Source organism: Artemia sp. Qi Xiang Cuo, chromosome 10 (genome assembly GCF_049724085.1).
Source record: "Artemia sp. Qi Xiang Cuo chromosome 10, ASM4972408v1, whole genome shotgun sequence".
Lineage (NCBI taxonomy): Eukaryota > Metazoa > Arthropoda > Branchiopoda > Anostraca > Artemiidae > Artemia > Artemia sp. Qi Xiang Cuo.
This window is the reverse complement of record NC_142803.1, coordinates 75,013,812-75,036,863: the sequence shown is the minus strand read 5'-3', so window position 1 is coordinate 75,036,863 and position 23,052 is coordinate 75,013,812. Positions and strand designations below refer to the sequence as shown.

Here is a 23,052-nt window from a genome sequence, read left to right as displayed (position 1 = left end):
ATCTCCGTGTTAGAGTCCGAGATGATCTAAGTGAATATAAGGAAATGGTGTGTGAAACACTAGTATTACAAGCTAAATTGAATAATGTTGATACATATTTAGTAATTGTGTATAGGCCTCCTTCTGGTTCTATTCAAGAATTTTTTGAGAATCTTCATGAACAGCTGGCAAAAGTACAAATTAGTAATAGCTCTTGTTTTGTTCTAGGTGACTTTAATATTAACATGCTGGATATGGAGTCTTCTGTGACTTCTCAGTTATTAAATTTGTGTATGTCTTATGGGCTGTTCCCAACGATTAATATCCCAACTAGAGTTTCTTGGACGTCTGCAAAACTTTTGGATAATATTTTTTCTAATTCACCTTTTAGATCGCCAAGAGTTCTTGTAAATGTGGAATCTAACCACTTTGGTGTTTTTGCAGATTTTGAGGTATCTATCCCTAAGCGAGAAACTCCTGAACGGAGTAAAAGAGTTGTATTTTTTGATCGCAGTGCCCTATTGAAACTAAAAAATAATATGGTTCATATTGATTGGGTATCTCTGTTTGGAAATGAGAGTGATATAAATACTAAATTTTCACTCTTTTATAGTAAGCTTTTAGACATGGTTAAGGAAGTGGGAGCAGTGAAGAATTCGAATGGTCGAAAACATAATGGGAGGAAGCCATGGATAACGCATGACCTTCTTCGAAAAATAAATGTAAGAGATAGACTGTTTAAGTCACAAGCTTTAAGACCGACGGATGAGAATAAAGAGCGATACCGTGTTTTTCGTAATTGTTTGAATAATCTCCTCCGTGAGGCTAAACAAAATATTTTAGTATGAAGTTCAATGATGTTAAAGTTAACCCGTTGAAAACTTGGCAAATAATCCGTAATGTTATAGATCAGCGGTCTAATATTCTACCAACAGACGTGACTGTTAATGAGGTTATAATTGCAGATGGTACTGGGATATGTAATGAGTTTTTAAATCATTTTTGTTCAGTAGGCCTACAAATAGCCGAGATGATTTCCTCGTCTCCAGATGACCCAACCTTTGGATCTACTCTACCATCTCCTGCAAATGTATCGCTAAATCTAAAGATGATTACATTAGATGAGTTAAGGGATATTATCTATAGTATGAAAAATAGTTCGTCCGGTAGTGACCTAGTTAGCCTAAAAATTCTAAAATACATTTTCCCTTGTATATCTGGTGTTCTGACATCACTGATTAATGATTGCTTCCGTCAAGGAAGGTTTCCAGATTGTTTAAAAAATGCAAGAGTGACACCGGTTTATAAAGGTGGTGATAGTAATGATTTGGGTAATTATCGCCCAATATCAGTCTTGCTAGTTATTTCTCGTCTTATTGAAAAGTGTTTTAGTAATCGGTTGACCTATTTTTTAGAGAAGTTTAAATTGTTGAATAATAATCAGTTCGGTTTCAGAAAAGATAGGAAGACAGAGTATGCATTGATATTTTTGACTAGTATAATTAACATAGCTTTAGATGAAGGTTTTAAGGTTGGTGCAGTGTTTCTAGACTTACAGAAGGCTTTTGATACAGTTGACCATGGCCTACTCCTGGAAAAATGTGAGGTCTATGGGATCCGAGGTAAAGCTCTTGACTTTATACGAAGTTTCCTTAGTAACCGGTACCAGTTTGTAGAGATGACTTGTATACAATCAGGCGCCCGCCCAGTGACTAGAGGTGTCCCGAAGGGGTCAGTTCTTGGTCCGATTCTTTTTTTAGTGTATATTAATGATATGCCTGATTGTATCCCAGGTTGTTGTTTTAATGTTAGTGATATGGTCAAAAATCCCAGGAATGAGACGGTGTCATTATTTGCTGATGACACAGTTGCTGTTAGTACCGTGAAGACAGAAGAATTACTTCAGATATCGATGAAAGATGCTATTGATAGGTTATATTCCTGGTTGAGGGTAAATAGATTAAAGATTAATCTGGGTAAGACTAATTTTGTTATTTTTTCCCGTTCGCCAGATTTTTATCCATGGTTTCAGGATATTGCAACACAGTATGGAGCTTTAAAGCGGTTGTGTTCTTATAAGTACCTGGGGGTTTATATTGATGATGTTTTATCATTCAAGCGCCATGTACATTATGTTTGTAAAACCGTGTCTCGTAACCTGGGTATAATGACAAAACTAAAGCATTTTTTTCCTCCTTTTGTTATGCGCCTTCTTCATTATTCCCTTATCCATCCATATATATTGTATTGTAGTAGCGTTTGGCTTGGAACATTTCCTTCTATTGCTCGGCCAATACAAGTTCTACAAAACAACGCTGTTCGGCTGTTAGATGGCCTACAACCTCGGGATTCGGTACGAAACGTGTATGAGCGTGTAAAGATACTGCCAGCTTCTGGATTACGGGAGTTGTATACACTTCTATTCATTTTTAGGATTCAGAGGGGTATAAAACTCCCGTGTTTTGATAGCTTGGCTAACCTGAGATCTTCTGTCCATGATTATGATACTAGGTCATCTGCAGAGATTAATATTCCACTGGTTGTTTCGGCCCGATCAATGTTTTCTTTGCTTCGCAGGGGGATCAGAAGTTGGAACCATCTTGATCAAAATATAAAAAATATAAGTGATATTTCTTCGTTTAAGATAGTAATTAAAGGGATGCTTTTTAGTAAGTATGAATTTTAGGTTTTTTTTTTTTTTTTTTTTTTTTTTTTTTTTTTTAAATATTGATATTGGTAAATTTTTATGGCTCCTGGGGGTGATGATTATGAATATGATTGCAAATTTAATGAAAATGTTAAGGTTTAAGGTTTGTGGTGCTGTTTGGGGACTGTGTTATAGATAGGTTATTATTTTTTTCGTTTTTTTTATTGTTGTTTTGTTATGTTAGTGTATTTTCGCCACCCCCTTGGACAAGTTTTTACTTCTTGGGGTGGCCACTAAACTTATGTTAAATTGATTGTTTGTTTAAAATAAATCTCTCTCTCTAATAAGATAACTTTTGATAGTAGTTTGAGAAGCTATTTGGGCAATTCATATAATTTATTATTTACACATGTTGAGGATGGACAAGAGGATTCTATCTCGTATTAGTCAAAAGCTATCCTCAGCTCCTCCTGAGTTGTGACTAAAAAGTGTACCCCTTTATTGTGTTTGTCTAGCATATTATTGACTTGATATATTATATTGTTTTGAAATTAAACTTGCTCTTTAAAGAACTAGTTCAGCTAAAAATTTTCGTACCATTTGAGCTAATAAAGGAGAAAGTGTAATTAAAAACTGCTGTTACTGCTAACTGTAGGACTTTTTCCAAAACACTTATTATTTTTTGGTTTTCAGAGTTAAATTATTCTTTAATTTAGCTATCATTGAGATTTGACAGAAGTAATACAATCCTGTATTTGAATGTTTTTTTTAATATTATTTCTATAATCATTTTTCAAATTAGTTTGTCATTTTTTGTCTTTGTTTTATTCAGCATTCTTTTTCTATTTCTCTTTTTTATTAGTGATTTACTTTAGATTTTTTTAATTTAATGTTTTTTTATATTTTTTTTCTTACTTAATTTTTAAGTCAAAATTTTGTTTTTAGTCAGCGTTCTTTAAAAAAAATGAATTTATTTACTGTGAATAAATAAACAAAGTACTCACAGCATACATAATAACTAAATCTTCCCAGCTATTCAAAAACCTGTTTCTAAATTGTTTTATGTGGTAGTCCTGTACACATTAAAGGAACATGTATGCCGTCTCCTGAAATAACAGCCTATATCACTTCCTTTTTTCTTTTTTTTAAATTAATCCATTTCTTTATATCACCTATCAGATAGTAGTTGATATTTGACAGAAAGAACATTAGAAAGAATCAGAGAAAATTCAACTTCATTTAACAATATTTGCGTGTATTTAAATAGATTCTGGGACAAAGAGCTTTTGGACCAATTTCAGACCTGTAAACACACACCCTCCCAACAAAATATGCGAAAAAGTAATATTCTGAATTAGCAATATTCTTTATTCAAGGATAATAGTTCAATGTAGGCATACATAAAATCTTTTCTCATTTTACCAAGAATGTCTTGTGGATTACACTGGCAAGTGGTGTTTTAAAAATGATTATTGCTAAACCAATAATAATTGTATGTATATTTGTAATTTTTCTAAAAAAACAATATTTGTTTTCTGAAAATTGGCAAAGCACGATTTTCAAATATAGAAAACAATCTTGGTAAGTCACGACTTTGGGGAAGTTTGTTTAGGGCCTTAATTTGGGGAAAACATTTTTCATATGAATGATGTCCCAAGTACTTGGGAGAGGTAGGCCTACTGATGACTTGGCTTTGTCTCTCTGAATGATTCTTCCTAACTTTCAGAAAACCAAGATGAGTTTTAAGCTAGACAAAAGAGACAGAGAGACAGAATAAGACAGAGAGACATAAAAAAAAGAGACAGAGACTGAAAACTGATACACGGACAGAACATGATGGTATAAGGGTTAATCAGATGTAACTAAATCTGGGTTTCTGTGAAATCTGGTATGCATAATAGATGACCATAAACTGGTTTATAAACTAAATTATTTGTAAAAAACTACGTTTTCTAAAGAGTTAAAGAGGCTGAGTCACAAGTTCGAACCTTAAAACGTACAGGGATTAGGAGGTACAGTTGGGGGGCTGCCGCCCCCCAAATCCCCGCTTCTGTATATGAAAGGGGCTGTGCACTCCTCAACGCCTCGTTCTTTACGCTAAAGTTTTTATTGTTTAAAAAAAGAGTTGTGAGAAAGTCAAACTTTAGCGTAAAGAGCGAGGCGTTGAGGAGGGCACAGCCCCTTTCATATACGGAAGCAGGGGTTTGGGGGCGGCAGCCCCCAACTGTACCTCCTAATCCCTGTACGTTTTAAGGTTCGAACTTGTGACTCAGCCTCTTTAACTCTTTAGAAAACATGTAGTTTTTTTCAAATAATTTCTGCACGTTTTTGTACAGTTTATTACTTATTATTCTTTGACAAACTGTTGGCTGATTTTATCAGTTGTTGAAGTGTGGGGGGGGGGGCTGCCGCCCTTCCCCAAACCCCCGAGATTCTTTTTTTAAGGCTTTTAATTCCTGAATACTCAAATCTAATGCACAGTAAGATTTTCTTTTTTCAACTTTTCTTCGAGCATACAGGTATACTGCATGTTATCAAAGCAGTGGAGACTTACTTGTAAGCTGAAGGCCGACTGCGATATTTTTCTTGAGACGCCTGTTGAGTCGAAGTATTTAACAGATTGGATTTAAAAAAGAAACTGAGTTTCTTTAAAAAAGAAACTGAGTTTCTTTTTTCAACTTTAAATTTAAGAGATACTACTTTAAATTCTATATATAAAAAATTTACTCCTAGGGAAATCGAACCCGGGTCATCCGCTTCACAGGCAACAATAGTGACCACTGTACCATCAGAGACTGTTCATAGTTTATTTTTAGTCTTTCCTATCTATTTTCGACGCAAGCAAATAGAAAGTAAGATTTTCGTTTTTTGACAAAAAAAACTTCTGGGAAAGAGCTGGAATTTTTGGAAGCTTGCAGTCGGTCTTGTCAGGTTAAGAGGACTATTTTGATCTAATTTTAATAATGAAATACTATGCTTTTAGGAATTTCAAAAATTAACATGGGGTCTAATAGGAAAACGATGTTTTTCGTAAATGTAAATTCGGGGGATAATTTTTTCGGTCTGAAAATATCAAAAGGCCCTAACAGGTCGAATTCCGCTTCGAATGAGTCCTCATTCACCAGGATCCGTTACCAACTGTGGCCTGTAGGCGTGGCTAAAAAAAAAAAAAAAAAATAATAATTTGATGAACATTAAGTGGGTATATTTGGTTTTTGGAAAACAGGGAAGTAGTGATCGGATTGAGCTGAAATTTTGATGATAAGCTCCCAGACCCTAGGAAAGCTTATCCTCTAAATTTCAGCCCAATCGGACAACGTTAAAGGGGGTCTGTGGTGGGAGGGTCGAAACTTCCGGCCCACTTTCCCCCATGAAGATAAAGTCGGAGGGGGGGGTGAAATTTTGCATGTTTCTTAGTTTGAGCTTAGGCTACAAAATGCGATCACCGCCGTCTCTCTGCGACCGCTAGGACCGGAAATCGCTTAACTTTGTGGTGGGTCGCCTCTTTAAAGAGACACAAGTGTGCCTCCTTGATCCGGTTAAGGCCCTAATTTTGAAAAAAAATAAACGTTTTTCATATGAATGACATCACAAATGCTCAGAATTGCTATACTGCAGTTTTCTGAATATGTGTGTCTCTTCTGTAGTTTTTTTTTTATTTAATTGCTGTTAATATATAATCAATTGCTGATATAAATGTGCAAAAAAAGGCTTTCCAAATAAAATGAAATTAAAGGTTTGCAGAGAGATTTAAAAAATGTCTTTCTTTGCACCAAGTATAGCTTGGTCCCCTTGAACTGATATTTCACGATTTTAAACCAGATTATTTATCTAAAGGGATTTAATTTTCTATATCATTGACTGTCCCAAATTTTAACGAACAAATAATGGTTTGTTCAGTAAATAACAATGTTAAAATAAAACTTAAAACTGGCATAAAAACACTATTTTTATGTTTGTATAAAATTAATAAGGATTCTCCATTTTAGTATCAATCACTAATAAAGGAAAGAAAAGTGAACTTTGTTATGTGTTATTTCTTAAGCGTCTTTCTCATTCCAATTTTACTGATTGCCAAACATAGCATTTATGCTATTCATACAAATAAACATGTAAATTTTAATCATATTCTTTAAACGCCTTACTATTTACTTTTAAATTCTTATTCGAAATTCTAGGATCAGTCGATTGGAACTTGAAAGGGCTAGTGCCCTTTTTAATAGTTAAAAGTGATTGGATGGCGACCAACCCCCCTCCCACGCCCATCATTTCCTCAAACACATCCAGTCAAAATCTTGGCATAACCAGTTTGTTCAACGTAGTTTTAAGGTTCGGAAATTATGTCTTTGAGGACGACCACAGCCCTCAGGGAAAGGGTTATAAGTTATGCCTTGGGGGCCTATTAGTTTGTTTTTTTTTATAGAAAAGGGGGTCGTATATACTTCGGAGGGCTCTTATTGGATCGGCAATCGGAAATCAGAGGGCTGTCGGGGATCTTTCAACTACGTTGAACAAAATGGTTATATTAAGATTTTTACTGGATGTGTTAGGGGAAATGATGGGCATGGAATAGGGTTGGTTGCCATCCAACCACTTTTCACTGTTAAAACGAGCACTAGCCCTTTCAAGTTCCAATTGAGTGAGCCCTTTTCGAAGTTTATAGGACTTCTCCTTCTGATTGTGCCAATATTGTTCTTTACTTAGGCAGCACTATTGCGCTGGCTATGATTAAGGGATTATCAGGTGATTTCCCATGTTTGTTTTTTGATAGTGCACACTCTTGGGGTTGTCACAATTAGTGATTTTTTAACGGAATTGGGCTGTTTTTTTATGATTCAGGGATTATTAGGTGATTTGCCAAGTTTTTTTAATGATACATTCTCTTGGGGTTGGCACCATCATTGATCTGGTAACTGATTTTTGTTTCTTATGATTCAGGGACTATTTGGTGATTCGCCAAGTTTGTTTTTTGATAGTGCACATTTTTGGGGTTGCCACCATTAGAGGTCTTTTAACTGAATTCCGCTATTTTCTTATGATTCAGGAATTATTAGGTGATTCGCCAAGTTTGTTTTTTTGATAGTTCATACTCTTGGGGTTGCCATCATAAGTGATCTTGTAACTGAATTCAAACATTTTCTTATGATTCAGCGATTATTTGGTGATTTGCTACGTTTTTTTTTCTGAACACAGACAACAAGGTAGCACAATAGAGATTTTCTTTTGTAAGATAGTGGAACTTAAACTTCAAATTATTACTTTGATCTTATATTCAAGGGCCGTCCTCAGCAAAGGACAAATAATTAATAAAAAAAAATTACATTGCAACATGACCTTTAAAACTATTTTTTTTTTTTGTAAAGACAGTCTCAGAATCCTCACTTGAACAGAGTTAAACCAGGACTAATAGATGAAATGATGTGAAAAGAGGCAATTCAGTCAAGTGAAATAAAAATAATTAAGAATACGTGTCAATGCTAATCTTGCCTTTTTGGCATCTAACCTGAAGTTATTTTAGTAACAGGTTCATTGGAATTGACTACTGGATTTTTAATATACTTTGTCTAATTCCACCTAGTGAGGGAGCTCAAGACCCAGTGCTGTTTGCATTGGCAAATGATAGTACCTTTGAGTGTTAAAAAATTAAGGATTCTTCCCTCATCATGGAAGTGTATTCTGTTCTAGAAAGAACTTTTACTTGGCTCGATTTAAATCGCCTTTCCCTAAATCTAGGCTACTTATTTTTTCCAGATCAGGTACTTCTTGTCCTTTAGTTCAAACTATTTCTACCACTCATGGTGATATAACTCGTACCCCTGATAGGCATATTCGATTCCTTCTGATTATGCCAATATTGTTCTTTACTTAGGCAGCACTATTGCGCTGGCTATGATTAAGGGATTATCAGGTGATTTCCCATGTTTGTTTTTTGATAGTGCACACTCTTGGGGTTGTCACAATTAGTGATTTTTTAACGGAATTGGGCTGTTTTTTTATGATTCAGGGATTATTAGGTGATTTGCCAAGTTTTTTTTAAGATACATTCTCTTGGGGTTGGCACCATCATTGATCTGGTAACTGATTTTTGTTTCTTATGATTCAGGGACTATTCCTTCTGATTGTGCCAATATTGTTCTTTACTTAGGCAGCACTATTGCGCTGGCTATGATTAAGGGATTATCAGGTGATTTCCCATGTTTGTTTTTTGATAGTGCACACTCTTGGGGTTGTCACAATTAGTGATTTTTTAACGGAATTGGGCTGTTTTTTTATGATTCAGGGATTATTAGGTGATTTGCCAAGTTTTTTTTAATGATACATTCTCTTGGGGTTGGCACCATCATTGATCTGGTAACTGATTTTTGTTTCTTATGATTCAGGGACTATTTGGTGATTCGCCAAGTTTGTTTTTTGATAGTGCACATTTTTGGGGTTGCCACCATTAGAGGTCTTTTAACTGAATTCCGCTATTTTCTTATGATTCAGGAATTATTAGGTGATTCGCCAAGTTTGTTTTTTTGATAGTTCATACTCTTGGGGTTGCCATCATAAGTGATCTTGTAACTGAATTCAAACATTTTCTTATGATTCAGGGATTATTAGGTGATTTGCTACGTTTTTTTTTCTGAACACAGACAACAAGGTAGCACAATAGAGATTTTTTTGTAAGATAGTGGAACTTAAACTTCAAATTATTACTTTGATCTTATATTCAAGGGCCGTCCTCAGCAAAGGACAAATAATTAATAAAAAAAAATTACATTGCAACATGACCTTTAAAGCTATTTTTTTTTTGTAAAGACAGTCTCAGAATCCTCACTTGAACAAAGTTAAACCAGGACTAATAGATGAAATGATGTGAAAAGAGGCAATTCAGTCAAGTGAAATAAAAATAATTAAGAATACGTGTCAATGCTAATCTTGCCTTTTTGGCATCTAACCTGAAGTTATTTTAGTAACAGGTTCATTGGAATTGACTATTGGATTTTTAATATAATTTGTCTAATTCCACCTAGTGAGGGAGCTCAAGACCCAGTGCTGTTTGCATTGGCAAATGATAGTACCTTTGAGTGTTAAAAAATTAAGGATTCTTCCCTCATCATGGAAGTGTATTCTGTTCTAGAAAGAACTTTTACTTGGCTCGATTTAAATCGCCTTTCCCTAAATCTAGGCTACTTATTTTTTCCAGATCAGGTACTTCTTGTCCTTTAGTTCAAACTATTTCTACCACTCATGGTGATATAACTCGTACCCCTGATAGGCATATTCGATTCCTGGGTATTTTATTGGATGAAAATCTATCAAATAACACTGTTCTCGTGAAACTTAAGCTCTCCTGAAACCTAGGAGCTCTTCGGAAGCTTCGTCACTGCTTCCCTGCTTCAATAATAAAGATCCTCTCCCACTCTCTCATTCAACCTTATATGTACTTCTGCCCAACAGTATGGCTGTCGACATTCTCGTCTTTTACCTTTCCTGTTTTCAAAATATATAAAAGAGCAGTGAAATTAGTATCTGAGGTGACAGGTCAGCTAAACTTTAATTTAGTGACGAAGCTCTTTGGAAGCTTCATCATTGTCTCTCTGGTTCAATAATAAAGACCCTCTCCCACTCTCTCATTCAACCTTATATGTACTTGTTCCCAACAGTATGGCTGTCGACATTCTCGTCTTTTACCTTCCCTATTTTCAAAATATATAAAAGAGCAGTGAAATTAGTATCTGAGGTGACAGGTCAGCTAAACTGTAATTTAGTTACGAAGCTCTTCGGAAGCTTCACCATTGTCTCTCTGGTTCAATAATAAAGATCCTCTCCCACTCTCTCATTCAACCTTATATGTACTACTGCACAACAGTATGGCTGTCGACATTCTCGTCTTTTACCTTTCCTGTTTTCAAAATATATAAAAGAGTAGTGAAATTAGTATCTGAGGTGACTGGTCAGCTAAACTTTGATCTAGTTACGAACCTCTTTGGAAGCTTCATCATTGTCTCTCTGGTTCAATAATAAAGATCCTCTCGCACTCTCTCAATCAACCTTATATGTACTTGTTCCCAACAGTATGGCTGTCGACATTATCGTCTTTTACCTTTCATGTTTTCAAAATATGGTAAAGAGTAGTCAAGTTAGTATCTGAGGTGACTGGTCAGCTAAGCTTTAATCTTGTTACGAAGCACTTCGGAAGCTTCGTCATTGTCTCTCTGATTCAATAATAAAGATCCTCTCCCACTCTCTCATTCAACCTTATATTTACTAGTGCCCAACAGTATGTCCGTCGACAGTCTCGTCTTTTACCTTTCATGTTTTCAAAATAAGCTAAAGAGCAGTGAAATTAGTATCTGAGGTGACAGGTCAGATAAACTTTAATTTGGTTACGAAGCTCTTCGGAAGCTTCGCCATTGTCTCTCTGGTTCAATAATAAAGATCCTCTCCCACTCTCTCATTCAACCTTATATGTACTTCTGCCCAACAGTATGGCTGTCGACATTCTCGTCTTTTACCTTTCCTGTTTTCAAAATATACAATAGAGCAGTCAAATTAGTATCTGAGGTGACAGGTCAGCTAAACTATAATTTAGTTACGAATCACTTTGGAAGCTTCATCATTGTCTCTCTGATTCAATAATAAAGATCCTCTTCCACTCTCTTATTCAACCTTATATGTACGTGTTCCCAACAGTATGGTCGTAGATAGTCTCGTATTTTACCTTTCCTATTTTCAAAATACATAATAGAGCAGTCAAATTAGTTTCCGAGGTGACTGGTCAGCTAAGCTGTGATTTAGTTACGAAGCACTTCGGAAGCTTCATCATTGTCTCTCTGGTTCAATAATAAAGATCCTCTCTCACTCTCTCATTCAACCTTATATTTACTTGTGCCCAACAGTATGGCTGTCGACATTATCGTCTTTTACCTTGCCTGTTTTCAAAATATGTTAAAGAGCAGTGAAGTTAGTATCTGAGGTGACTGGTCAGATAAACTTTAATCTGGTTACAAACCACTTCGGAAGCTTCGTCATTGTCTCTCTGGTTCAATAATAAAGACCCTCTCCCACTCTCTCCTTCAACCTTATATGTACTAGTTCCCAACAGTATGGCCGTCGACATTCTAGTCTTTTACCTTTCCTGTTTTCAAAATATATTAAAGAGTAGTGAAATTAGTATCTGAGGTGACTTGTCAGATAAACTTTAATCTAGTTACAAAGCTCTTTGGAAGCTTCATCATTGTTTCTCTGGTTCAATAATAAAGATCCTCTCCCACTCTCTCATACAACCTGAGATGTACTTGTTCCCAACAGTATGGTCGTCGACAGTCTCGTCTTCTACCGTCCCTATTTTCAAAATACCTTATAGAGAAGTCAAATTAGCTTCCGTGGTGACAGTTCAGCTAAACTGTGATTTAGTTACGAAGTAATTCGGAAGCTTCATCATTATCTCTCTTATTCAATAATAAAGATCCTCTCTCCTTTTTTTATTCAACAGTCTATGTACTTGTTCCCACGAGTATGGCTCTTAACAGTCTCTTCTATTTCATGTTCTGTTTTCAAAATCTGCTCTAGAGCAGTCATATTAGTATACGAGGTGACTGGTCAGCTAAACTGTGATCTCGTTAAGAAGATCTTCGGAAGCTTCATCATTGTCTCTGTTTCAATAATAAAGATCCTCTCACATTCTTTCATTCAACATTATATGTACTACTGCCCAAGAGTATGGCTGTCGACATTATCGTCTTTTACCTTTCCTGTTTTCAAAATATGTTAAAGAGTAGTGAAATTAGTATCTGAGGTGACTGGTCAGCTAAACTTTAATTTTGTTACGAAGCTCTTTGGAAGCTTCATCATTGTCTCTCTGGTTCAATAATAAAGATCCTCTCCCACTCTTTCATTCAACATTATATGTACTTGTGCCCAACAGTATGGCCGTCGACATTATTGTTTTTTTCCTTTCCTGTTTTCAAAATATGTTAAAGAGTAGTGAAGTTAGTATCTGAGGTGACTTGTCAGATAAACTTTAATATAGTTACGAACCTCTTTGGACGCTTCAACATTGTCTCTCTGGTTCAATAATAAAGATCATCTCCCACTCTCTCATTCAACCTTATATGTTCTTGTGCCCAACAGTATGGCCGTCGACATTCTCGTCTTTTACCTTTCCTGTTTTCAAAATATGTTAAAGAGTAGTGAAGTTAGTATCTGAGGTGACTGGTCAGCTAAACTTTAATCTAGTGACGAACCTCTTTGGAAGCTTCATCATTGTTTCTCTGATTCAATAATAAAGATCCTCTCCCACTCTCTCATTCAACCTTATATGTACTTGTGCCCAACAGTATGGCTGTCGACATTATCGTCTTTTACCTTGCCTGTTTTCAAAATATGTTAAAGAATAGTGAAATTAGTATCTGAGGTGACAGGTCAGCTAAACTTTAATTTAGTTACGAAGCTCTTTGGAAGCTTCGTCATTGTCTCTCTGGTTCAATAATAAAGATCCTCTCCCACTCTCTCATTAAAATAGCGACGAAGAACACACTGCCTTTCCATAACAAACAACAAAACTACGAAGAAAAATAGGGAAATCTTTTTGCAAGACAGTGGAGAAAATTTGAATGATTATTTCGGCCCTATGTCAAAGGACCGTCCTCAGCAAGACAAAAATATATAACAGAAAAAATACTCACAATAACATGCGACCAATAAAACCAAAAAATAAAAAATTTTTTTCAAAGCAGTCCTAGCATCCTTACTTCAGCGAAGTTCAACCAGGACTGATAAAAAGTAATGTAAAACAAGGCGATTCAATGAGATGAAAAAAAAATAATTTAAAAATACGTTCTTATTGCTAATCTAGCTTTTTTGGCAGCTAACCTCAAAGGTCTTTTTGCGAGCGGTTCTTTGTGAATATCTATCGGTATTTTAAAATAATTTGTAAGATCAATTTTAATTAAATTTGTGTATAGAGCATTTAGTGTATATTCCCCCAAGTCCCAATTTAAGGAAATATTATTATTAACATTAAGTCTGATTTCAATTGATTCTCGGACTACCTGCTTTATGCCTAGGTCATTGCTAATAAGGGCAGATTCATCATAAATTATATTGAGGCTAGGATTTTCAAAAATATTGCCGCCTAATGCAGAATCAGATGAAACAACGGAAATACTAGAATTTAGAGCTTTGACTATATCATCTTTATGCTGTTGTATGCGCTTTTTTACATTCTGGTGTGTTCTACCTACATAATATTTGCCACAATCACATGGTATTTGATAGACCCCTCTTTAGCGAGTAGCTGGGGTTTTATCTTTACCAGAATTTAGAAAATTTATGATTCTAAAATTATTTGTGAAAACTACATACAGATTATTTTTTGTGCAAACTTTTTTAAGATTTGTAGTGATTTTTTTTTTTTTTTTTAAACAAAAAAAAAACGATAGATATTAACACTGAACCGGTCACAAAAATACCTTTGAGGTTAGCTGCCAAAAAAGCTGGATTAGCAATAAGAACGTGTTTTTAAATTATTTTTTTTTCATCTCATTGAATCGCCTTGTTTTACCTTACTTTTAATCAGTCCTGGTTGAACTTCGCTGAAGTAAGGATCCTATGACTGCTTTGAAAAAATTTTTAATTTTTGGTTTTATTGGTTGCATGTTGTTGTGAGTCTTTTTTCTTTCATATATTTTTGTCTTGCTGAGGACGGCCCTTGGACATAGGGCCGAAATATTCATTCAAATTATCTCCACTGTCTTGCAAGAAGATTTCCCTATTGTTCTTCGTACTTTTGTTGTTCACTCTCTCATTCAACCTTATATGTCCTACTGCCCAACAGTATGGCTGTCGACATTCTCGTCTTTTACCTTTCCTGTTTTCAAAATATATAAAAGAGTAGTCAAATTAGTATCTGAGGTGACAGGTCAGCTAAACTTTAATTTAGTTACGAAGCTCTTCGAAATCTTCGTCATTGTCTCTGGTTCAATAATAAAGATTCTCTCCCACTCTCTCATTCAACATTATATGTCCTACTGCCCAACAGTATGGCTGTCTACATTCTCGTCTTTTACCTTTCCTGTTTTAAAAATATGTTATAGAAAAGTCAAATTAGAATCTGAGGTGACAGGTCAGATAAACTATAATTTAGTTAAAACGCTCTTCGAAAGCTTCGTCATTGTCTCTCTGATTCAATAATAAAGATCCTCTCCCACTCTCTCATTCAACCTTATATGTACTTGTGCCCAACAGTATGGCTGTCGACATTCTCTTCTTTTAACTTGCCTGTTTTCAAAATAAATTAAAGAGTAGTGAAATTAGTATCTGAGGTGACAGGTCAGCTAAACTTTAATTTCGTTACGAAGCTCTTCTGAAGCTTCATCATTGTCTCTCTGGTTCAATAATAAAGATCCTCTCCCACTCTCTCATTCAACCTTATATGTACTTGTGCCCAACAGTATGGCTGTCGACATTCTCGTCTTTTACCTTTCCTGTTTTCAAAATATATAAAAGAGCAGTCAAATTAGTATCTGAGGTGACAGGTCAGCTAAGCTGTGATTTAGTTACGAAGCACTTCGGAAGCTTCATCATTGTCTCTCTGGCTAAATAATAAAGATCCTCTCCCACTCTCTCATTCAACCTTATATGTACTAGTGCCCAACAGTATGGCTGTCGACATTCTCGTCTTTTACCTTTCCTGTTTTCAAAATATATAAAAGAGCAGTCAAGTTAGGATCCGATGTGGCAGTTCATATGAAATGGAATCTAGTGACGAACCAATTTGGAATCTTCACCATTGTCTCTCTGGTTATATACTAAAGATCATATCCACCACTTTCATTCAAAATTATCGTTAATTGTTAACACCAGGATGTCTGTTGACAGAATGTTCTTTTAACTTTCCTCTTTTCAAAATATATAAAAGAGCAGTGAAGTTAGTATCTGAGGTGACTTGTCAGCTAAACTTTAATTTAGTTACGAAGATCTTCGGAAGCTTCATCATTGTCTCTCTGGTTCAATAATAAAGATCCTCTCCCACTCTCTCATTCAACCTTATATGTACTTGTTCCCAACAGTATGGCTGTCGACATTCTCGTCTTTTACCTTTCCTGTTTTCAAAATATGTTAAAGAGCAGTGAAGTTAGTATCTGAGGTGACAGGTCAGCTAAACTTTAATTTAGTTACGAAGCACTTTGGAAGCTTCATCATTGTCTCTCTGGTTCAATAATAAAGATCCTCTCCCACTCTCTCATTCAACCTTATATGTACTTCTGCCCAACAGTATGGCTGTCGACATTCTCGTCTTTTACCTTTCCTGTTTTCAAAATATCCAATAGAACAGTCAAATTAGTATCTGAGGTGACAGGTCAGCTAAACTTTAATTTAGTTTATGGTAAATCCACATACATCTTTCTTTCCTCTTGTTTCATTTTCAAGTGTTTTCATCGATTCCTCCCTAAGTTTTTCAAACAATTATATCTTTTAAATTCTGAACTGCTATGGGAATCTTGGGTTTCTTTTTCTCTCAGAAATAACATGGAAATTTTCCTTCATAAAACCAAAACCTTAAGATCAGCTTTAATCCAGTTTTATGTTGAGCCTCCGTGTGGAATTCCCTACCAGTTAAAATTCGGCTAGTCATTCTTATGGACAATTTAAAAAAGAGCTAACCGACCATCTCTTATGCTTAGAGTTAGTTCTCTCCTTCCCTCTGTTTTTACTCTCTATCTTTCTTTTTAATTTGTTTAATTCATTTGTTTGATTGGCATGGTAGTTTTTGTTTTTATTTTTTTTTCTTGCCCTTGTGTTTGATTTTAGTGCTATTATTTAATCTTATATTTAGTCTCCCACTCTCACAGGCCAAAGAGCCTTTGTGGGGGGTCTGAAGTTTTGTAATTTTTTGTCTGTTTTCTTTAAATAAATTGATTGATTGAACACGAATCATTTTAATTAAATTTGTGTGTAAAGCATTTGCTTAATACTTCCCCAAATACCTATTAAAAAAAAGTTTTATTTATGTTGAATTTAACTTCAATTGCTGCACGATTAACCTGTTTTATGCCTAAGTCATTGCTAATGAGGGAGGATTTTTCTAAAAGTATTGTATGGCTAGGGTTTTTATTCTAAGACCGCCTCCGAAGGATAGTGTCTACCAATTGAAACTATTCAAAATGTTTTTGGGCTCTACCACTTCTAAACAAATGGTTTTTCTATCAATGTGACAATCGAAAAGTTCGTGGTAACGAACTGTAAGTAAGGATCAACCTGGCTCAATAGTAGCCGAAACTCTAAAACACAGAATTTTGATACCAATAGGTATATAAAAAAATAAGATTTTTATGCTAATTTCAAATATATAAGTTTCATTAAGTTTAGTTTAACCCATCAAAGGTTACAAGCTGGAGAAAATTTGCCTTATTTTAGAAAAAGAGGGAAACCACTCCTACAAGCAATAGAATCTTAATGAACATCATACCATCAGATTCAGCGTATCAGAGAGCCCTATTTTCAGTGGTGGATCCAGGGGGGCGCGCGCCCCCTAATATTGTCTAAAGTAGTGCAATTTACTTAACTAACACAAAACTGCATCAATTAAACTTGCTCCTAATGCAAGTTTATCGGATCAACCTATATAGTGCCCCCCCCAAAAAAACCTGGATCCGCCCCTGCCTATTGTAGATTTTTCAAGCTTCTCTCTGCAAAAATGGGGAATTTTGTATTTTTGACCAGAAGAAAGATCATGGATGTATGTTTATTTATTTATTTGTTTCTTTTTCCCAAAGGGTAATCGTATTGATCCAGTGGTCCTAGAATATCGTGAGAGGGCTCATTCGAATAGAAATTAAAAGTTCCAGTGCTCTTTCTAAGTGACCAATAAGATTGGAGGGCAACTAGGCCTCCCCCATTCCGTTTTTCCCCAACATCGTCCGATTATAATTTTGATACAGCCGATTTGCTCATCATAGTTGAAAGGCCCAATAACTATACTTTTGTATACAATACGACCCGCCCCCCCCCCACAGCCTCAGGAGGAAGGTCTAAGTTATAAAAAATGAACATTGTTTACGCATAGTATTTGTTATTGGGAATCATGCATACATTTTAGGGTGGGAAGACGAATTTTCTGCTGTTTTTTTTTCACGGGTGAACTTCCATGGGGAGGGGGAACTTGTCAAAGGAAATTATACACCGGGGGAATTTGTCAGAATTCCTATACAAAATTATTTTTATATTTCTTGCTTTCTCTATTCTGTCTCAATTTTACACGTGGAGTTGTTAAGGGTAATTGTCCTGGGTAAATTTTTACCGGAATTGAATTGTCTTGAGGATATAGCCATATGTAGGGTATTTCTTCGTAGAGATGGGACCAGATTTCCTGGGACTATTTAAAAAACGATCAGAAATTAATTAAAAAAAATGGAACGATAAGAAGTTTTTTCAAAAGTACTAAAAACTTTAGCGTAAAGAGCGAGGTGTTTAGGAGTAGGCAATCCCCCTCCTATGTGTAATAATTTATGCTCGTTTTAATGTTGCTCCTTATTTTCAGTTGAAAAAACTTGTTTTTAAAAATTAATAATTCGGAAGTGGTTGCCTGGTTTAGCCTCTTTTTTTGTGTGTGAATGTGTATAACTTTTTCGTTTCTTTCGTAATAAGCCTGTAATTATTTTTTTCGTTGAAACTGGTTCAAAGATTTATCAAAACTTTTTGCAGTTTTTATCAAACGATTTTATTTTTGCTTTTCTAAAAAAAAGAAATGAGAGTTGTGTAGATTTTTTATCATTGGTAAAAAAATAGTGTGTGTTTAGTTATTTGGAGACATTGTTTAAATCCATTTTAGTGCTAAAGTTTTGAACTTGTCTGGTAGATCTTTTGAAAAAATCAAGTAAATTTGTTTGGTACAATTTTTGGTTTCGTTCAATTTGCAAATATTGCGAATAACCATAAAAATTTAAATTATTTATGGCTTATGCCATGACTACTGCTGTTTAGGAGGCTTACCCGGAATAACCACTATCTATAAGGACTTCGCATTCACACTCATTTGGTACAGATTTGAAATACACTCGTTGGTGCTTCTTTTTTGTAAGGGGTTTGTCAAGGAGGGCATGATGACTGAAGTACCGACAGTAAAAATGAAATTTGGCTGTTTGGTTTGGCCAAGTCGAAATATTGGAAATACTGGATGCAGTGGAAATACTAGTGCTTTATTGGAAAATCTTTTTCCAATGTGTCTTGTGCCATGACTTCTGCTGCTGTGAAGGCTTACTGTGGACATAGCCATTGTCTATATGAACTTTGTATTTACACTCGATAGGCACAGATATACAGCTCAGTTATTAGTGCAACTTTTTTTTTTTTTTGGTGAGGGGTGTTGTCAAGGAGACATAATGATGGAAGTACCAAGGATAGTGAAAATGAAATCTCGTTGTCTCTTCTATATTTTATGGTTCACCGTTGCAACACTGACGCAAATGCAATTAATTTTGAAAAGTTCATAATCTAGAAATAAGCAAAAGTAAAATCTTTGAAAATTAAGATTTCTGGTATGAATTGACCCAAGATGTGTTTAAAAAAATGTTAAGCGTAGAAATGTTTTTATTTGATGTCCTTGGCAATTATAAAAGCTCAGTTTCTGTCTGGAAAGCAGGATTTTTTTTTTGTATTATAGTATTTCATAGCATTTGTACATCTTCCAGAATGGTAGTACACCCAATAAAGCTTCGAACCTCACCATCAAAAAAGGACGGAGTAGCCTGCCAAATATTATATTATAAAATAATCTGAAACATATTAAAGATTTTAAAAATATGCGGACAAGATTCCCCCCTTCCTTTGGCTAAATGTCTGCTTAGTACCCTAATAGAAGCAATTATAGCTTTAATTTTTGGTACAGTGGTGCCATACACCTCTTCAGGAAAAAACTTTACAAAACATGTGAAAAAAGTTGAAATTTTCCGAAAATGCACAAAGATAAAGAAAGAAAAAAAGATGGCTAGAATATCTCCGATCAACCTTCAAAAAGGAATTCCCATATCCCCCTTTTTGTGTGGATCGTTGTTTTTGTGTAAAAAATTATTTATAGGGTTAAAATAAGTGAAGTAAGGTGTTTATTTCTATTGCCTTCAAATAATGTAATGTTAATTTACGTGTATAATTCTAGATTCTATAGAGAGTGAAAAAGGTGAAAGTATCTGGGGTATAATTGGTAGACGCAAGGTAACGCCCATTGAAGAAGAAGAAGAGGACGAGTATGATGATTATGATGAAGACTATCATCGTGCCAGCAGATTGCCAACCCGATTGTCAGATATGCCAAAGTTCAAATGCTATTCTTGTAATCCACCCGATTGTGAGGATCTTACTGAATGCCAAGGGGCATATAAAGTAAGGAGATAAGTTGCTATAAGTGTGTCACGAAGGCTTGGTTCCTTTAAAAAAAATTAGGATTATGGTATAGAAGGGGCTTCATATTTGAAGAAACCAATTGCAACCATATCAAGATTCTAGTTTTAAGGGAAACGAAAGTAGCAATAAGTTTTGATTCCTCACTCGTTAGCATCTTTAAAAGTTCTTTACGATTTTGAGGAGAGGGGAGGGGAAAAGGGGTGGGTTTAATTAGCCGTCCTACTCCATAGGAGAAAAACTGAAAAAGAATTTAGTCGTCCAAATTCCTGATATTTTAGACCTTAGATCGGTGTTTCAAGCATCAGACTTTGATATCTCGGTAGAAATCCTCAGAAGTTTACGGGCTATTCCCAAGTATTAGTTTCCCCTAGATTTATGTGTATAAATACAATCTAATTTTTCTTAGGAGGGGAGGGAAGTTTTGAGTGCTGTTCTTTTCTGGAATCTCTATCATTTCCGATTTTTCTTTTGTAAAACTCTGGGTTCCCAAATCCATAATGGGTATATAGAATTCGGTGATGGCAGTGGTCAAGTATGGTTCTGAAACGCTGACTCTCTAAAAAACGGAGTACGATTGCCTAGACGTTTTCCAGAGAAATTGCCTATGGACTGTTTTAGGTACCCAACTGACTGACCTTGTGAGTGAAGTGAGAGGATATTTTAAGGAAGGATTAAAGGGAATGGGAACTTCCTGGGAGGGTGTAAAGAGGGAGGCTTTTAATAGATCGGGATGGAGGAGGAGGTTGTGTAGCTGCGTTGGCCTTATACGACTTGGTGCTGGAGTTAGTTGTTATTAGTAGGTGTATATAGAAGTTGGTACTAGGCAGGGATGTAGAAATTTTGCCAAATTTTCTTATCTGAATGCTGTTTTCCTTATGAAGAGGAGTTAAATATGTTTTTAAAATGTGGAATCTTAAACACCGCGCTTTACGTGTCTTTCTTTTTTCATCTTCTCTGATCTTGTTGTCTCATTTTACTTCTTTGCCATTGCAAATGATAGAGCGTGCACATAAGTTATTTTACTTTTGGCAAAGGAGAAAACCTGCCTAAATTTCTAGGGTGAAAAAGTTTGAAAAGCCCGTATTTTTTGTCCCAGCTTTACAAAAATGCGGAATTTCGTGTGCAATTGGTCTTTTGATGTTTTCCCTGAGTTGGGTAGATGGATGGCACCGTACTTCTCCCTTGGGCTTCTAGTCATTTGTTTTGTTATATGAGTTCAATAGTAAAAATATACTTATACATGGAGTGATCTTTTCAAGGTTTATGACCGCCCCCCCCCCCCTCCCCCAATTCTTAACAAGAATGCCCGGAAAATTTGCTTCTTTTGTTTTTAATCCTTCTCTAGGGGTTTACCCGTGTGCACTGATGATTATGTAATTTTGTTGTAGTGTTGGAAGTCAAGAGTGCGAGAAGCATCTGGAGATGAACAGGTCGCCCGAGGTTGCACAACCAATGCTGATCAAGTTGCTTTTTATTGCGCTCCTGGAGAGACTGAAAGCGCACAAGCTTTTCAAAAAGAAGGAGCTCTGTATAAGATTGAGTGCTGCAGTGAAGAATTTTGCAATAACGGAAGTTTTCCTGAATTGCCTGTTGCAACATTTATAGGTGATGTTTTTCAAGTTTTTTATGATGATAAATATTACAACATTATTTAAGTTATCTGTTGACCGTCGTAGCTCATTGGCCAGGTCGTCCTTCGAGCTTTTAAGAAGATGCTGGCTTGACAGCAAGCGACGGCAGAATTTTTTAAGAAAAATTTTCATTTCTTGTGATAATAAATGATCGAATTATTTAAATTTGATATTAAAATATTGAATCAAAAATGATAGGAGACTAGAACTACTTGGAATGACACACAATATAAAGCATGCAATTACAAGTGTAGACATTTCTGATAAATTTGAAAAAAAAATTCAATCTGAAAGAAAAAAACAGATAAAAAGTCTGGCAAAGTAGATAGACAATAACAATACAGTACCTTCAAAGATGATAATAATGAAAAAACTTAAATATTTATCAATAATTTACATTTAAACATACCTGTATAAGGGTTGTTTATGATAACAAGCGTGAACTTTCTTTCCATAATTTTTACAAAGAAGAAAAGTGACACTCAATAATACTATCCGACTTCGAATAGTTTAGCTATAACCGACAAAGCAAACTGGAAGCCCTCGTTGAATTATTTAAAAGTGGTAATTTCTGTTTGCCATAATTTTACTCGATTATTCATTTTAATGTCTTTTCATTTTGATTTTATATATGCTTCTTTAGCAGTAGCGGTTATTTTAAAGTTTGATGTTATCATTCATTTTAATATCTGTTTGTTTATTTGGTTTCATTTATTCATTCATAGTAATTTTTGTCTATGTTACGTCAACTTATTATATAACCTCATTTCAGTTAGTTATAAGTTTTATTATTGTTCTTTAATATTCTCGGAAGAACTTTATTGAACATTTATTTAAGGGTCGATTTTTCACTCAGTGCAAGCCTAGCGAAATCAAGTTGAATTTGACTTCTTAGGACAGTTTATAAAATATAGTATTTTGAAAAGCGTTTGGAAAAATCTATGCTACGAAATTTTTTCTGGGACGAGTTTTCTTTAGGGACAAACATTTCAGGGAAAAGTCTCCTTAGGGTGAGTTTTGCAGAAGCAAGTTATGGTTGGGGCAGGTTTTGGGGTGCATGTTTTCCATGGGTTAGTTTGCCTGTTACATTCTATGTAATATGGGATAATTAGGTATAACCTGAGTCATATATCACTCGACGAGAGTAGAATACTTTAAGTAGAGTTTGGTTTGACGCGGCACATCGATTCGGAACGATCTTCATGAGGTCGTTCTCTTTAAACTTCATTCTTTTGGCTGCTTCAAAAGAAAATTTAACAGACATTTACAACCCCACGGTGATGCAATGCAACTTGAAATGATCTTCCTGTTCTCTCTAAATCGTTATCTGTTGACTCCTTCAAAAGAAAATTTAACTGATATTAGCCATGGAATTTTGAACAATTTCCCAAAGGACTTTCTATCTAA

At 35.1% G+C, this 23,052-nt stretch overlaps 2 protein-coding genes across 2 annotated transcripts in view; one reads left to right on the top strand and one right to left on the bottom strand.

Annotated features, from left to right (window-relative positions):
- The window catches only part of LOC148948161 (palmitoyl-protein thioesterase 1-like), a 635,005-nt gene that overhangs the window by 138,292 nt on the left and 473,661 nt on the right, over positions 1–23,052 (bottom strand). The gene's annotated exons all lie outside the window — the stretch shown is intronic.
- The window catches only part of sax (type I BMP receptor saxophone), a 62,597-nt gene that overhangs the window by 9,995 nt on the left and 29,550 nt on the right, over positions 1–23,052 (top strand). Inside the window, exons 3-4 of the mRNA XM_089095714.1 lie at positions 19,770–19,993; positions 21,403–21,619. Coding sequence (XP_088951840.1) covers positions 19,770–19,993; positions 21,403–21,619 — 441 coding nt within the window. The remainder of the gene's footprint in view (positions 1–19,769; positions 19,994–21,402; positions 21,620–23,052) is intronic.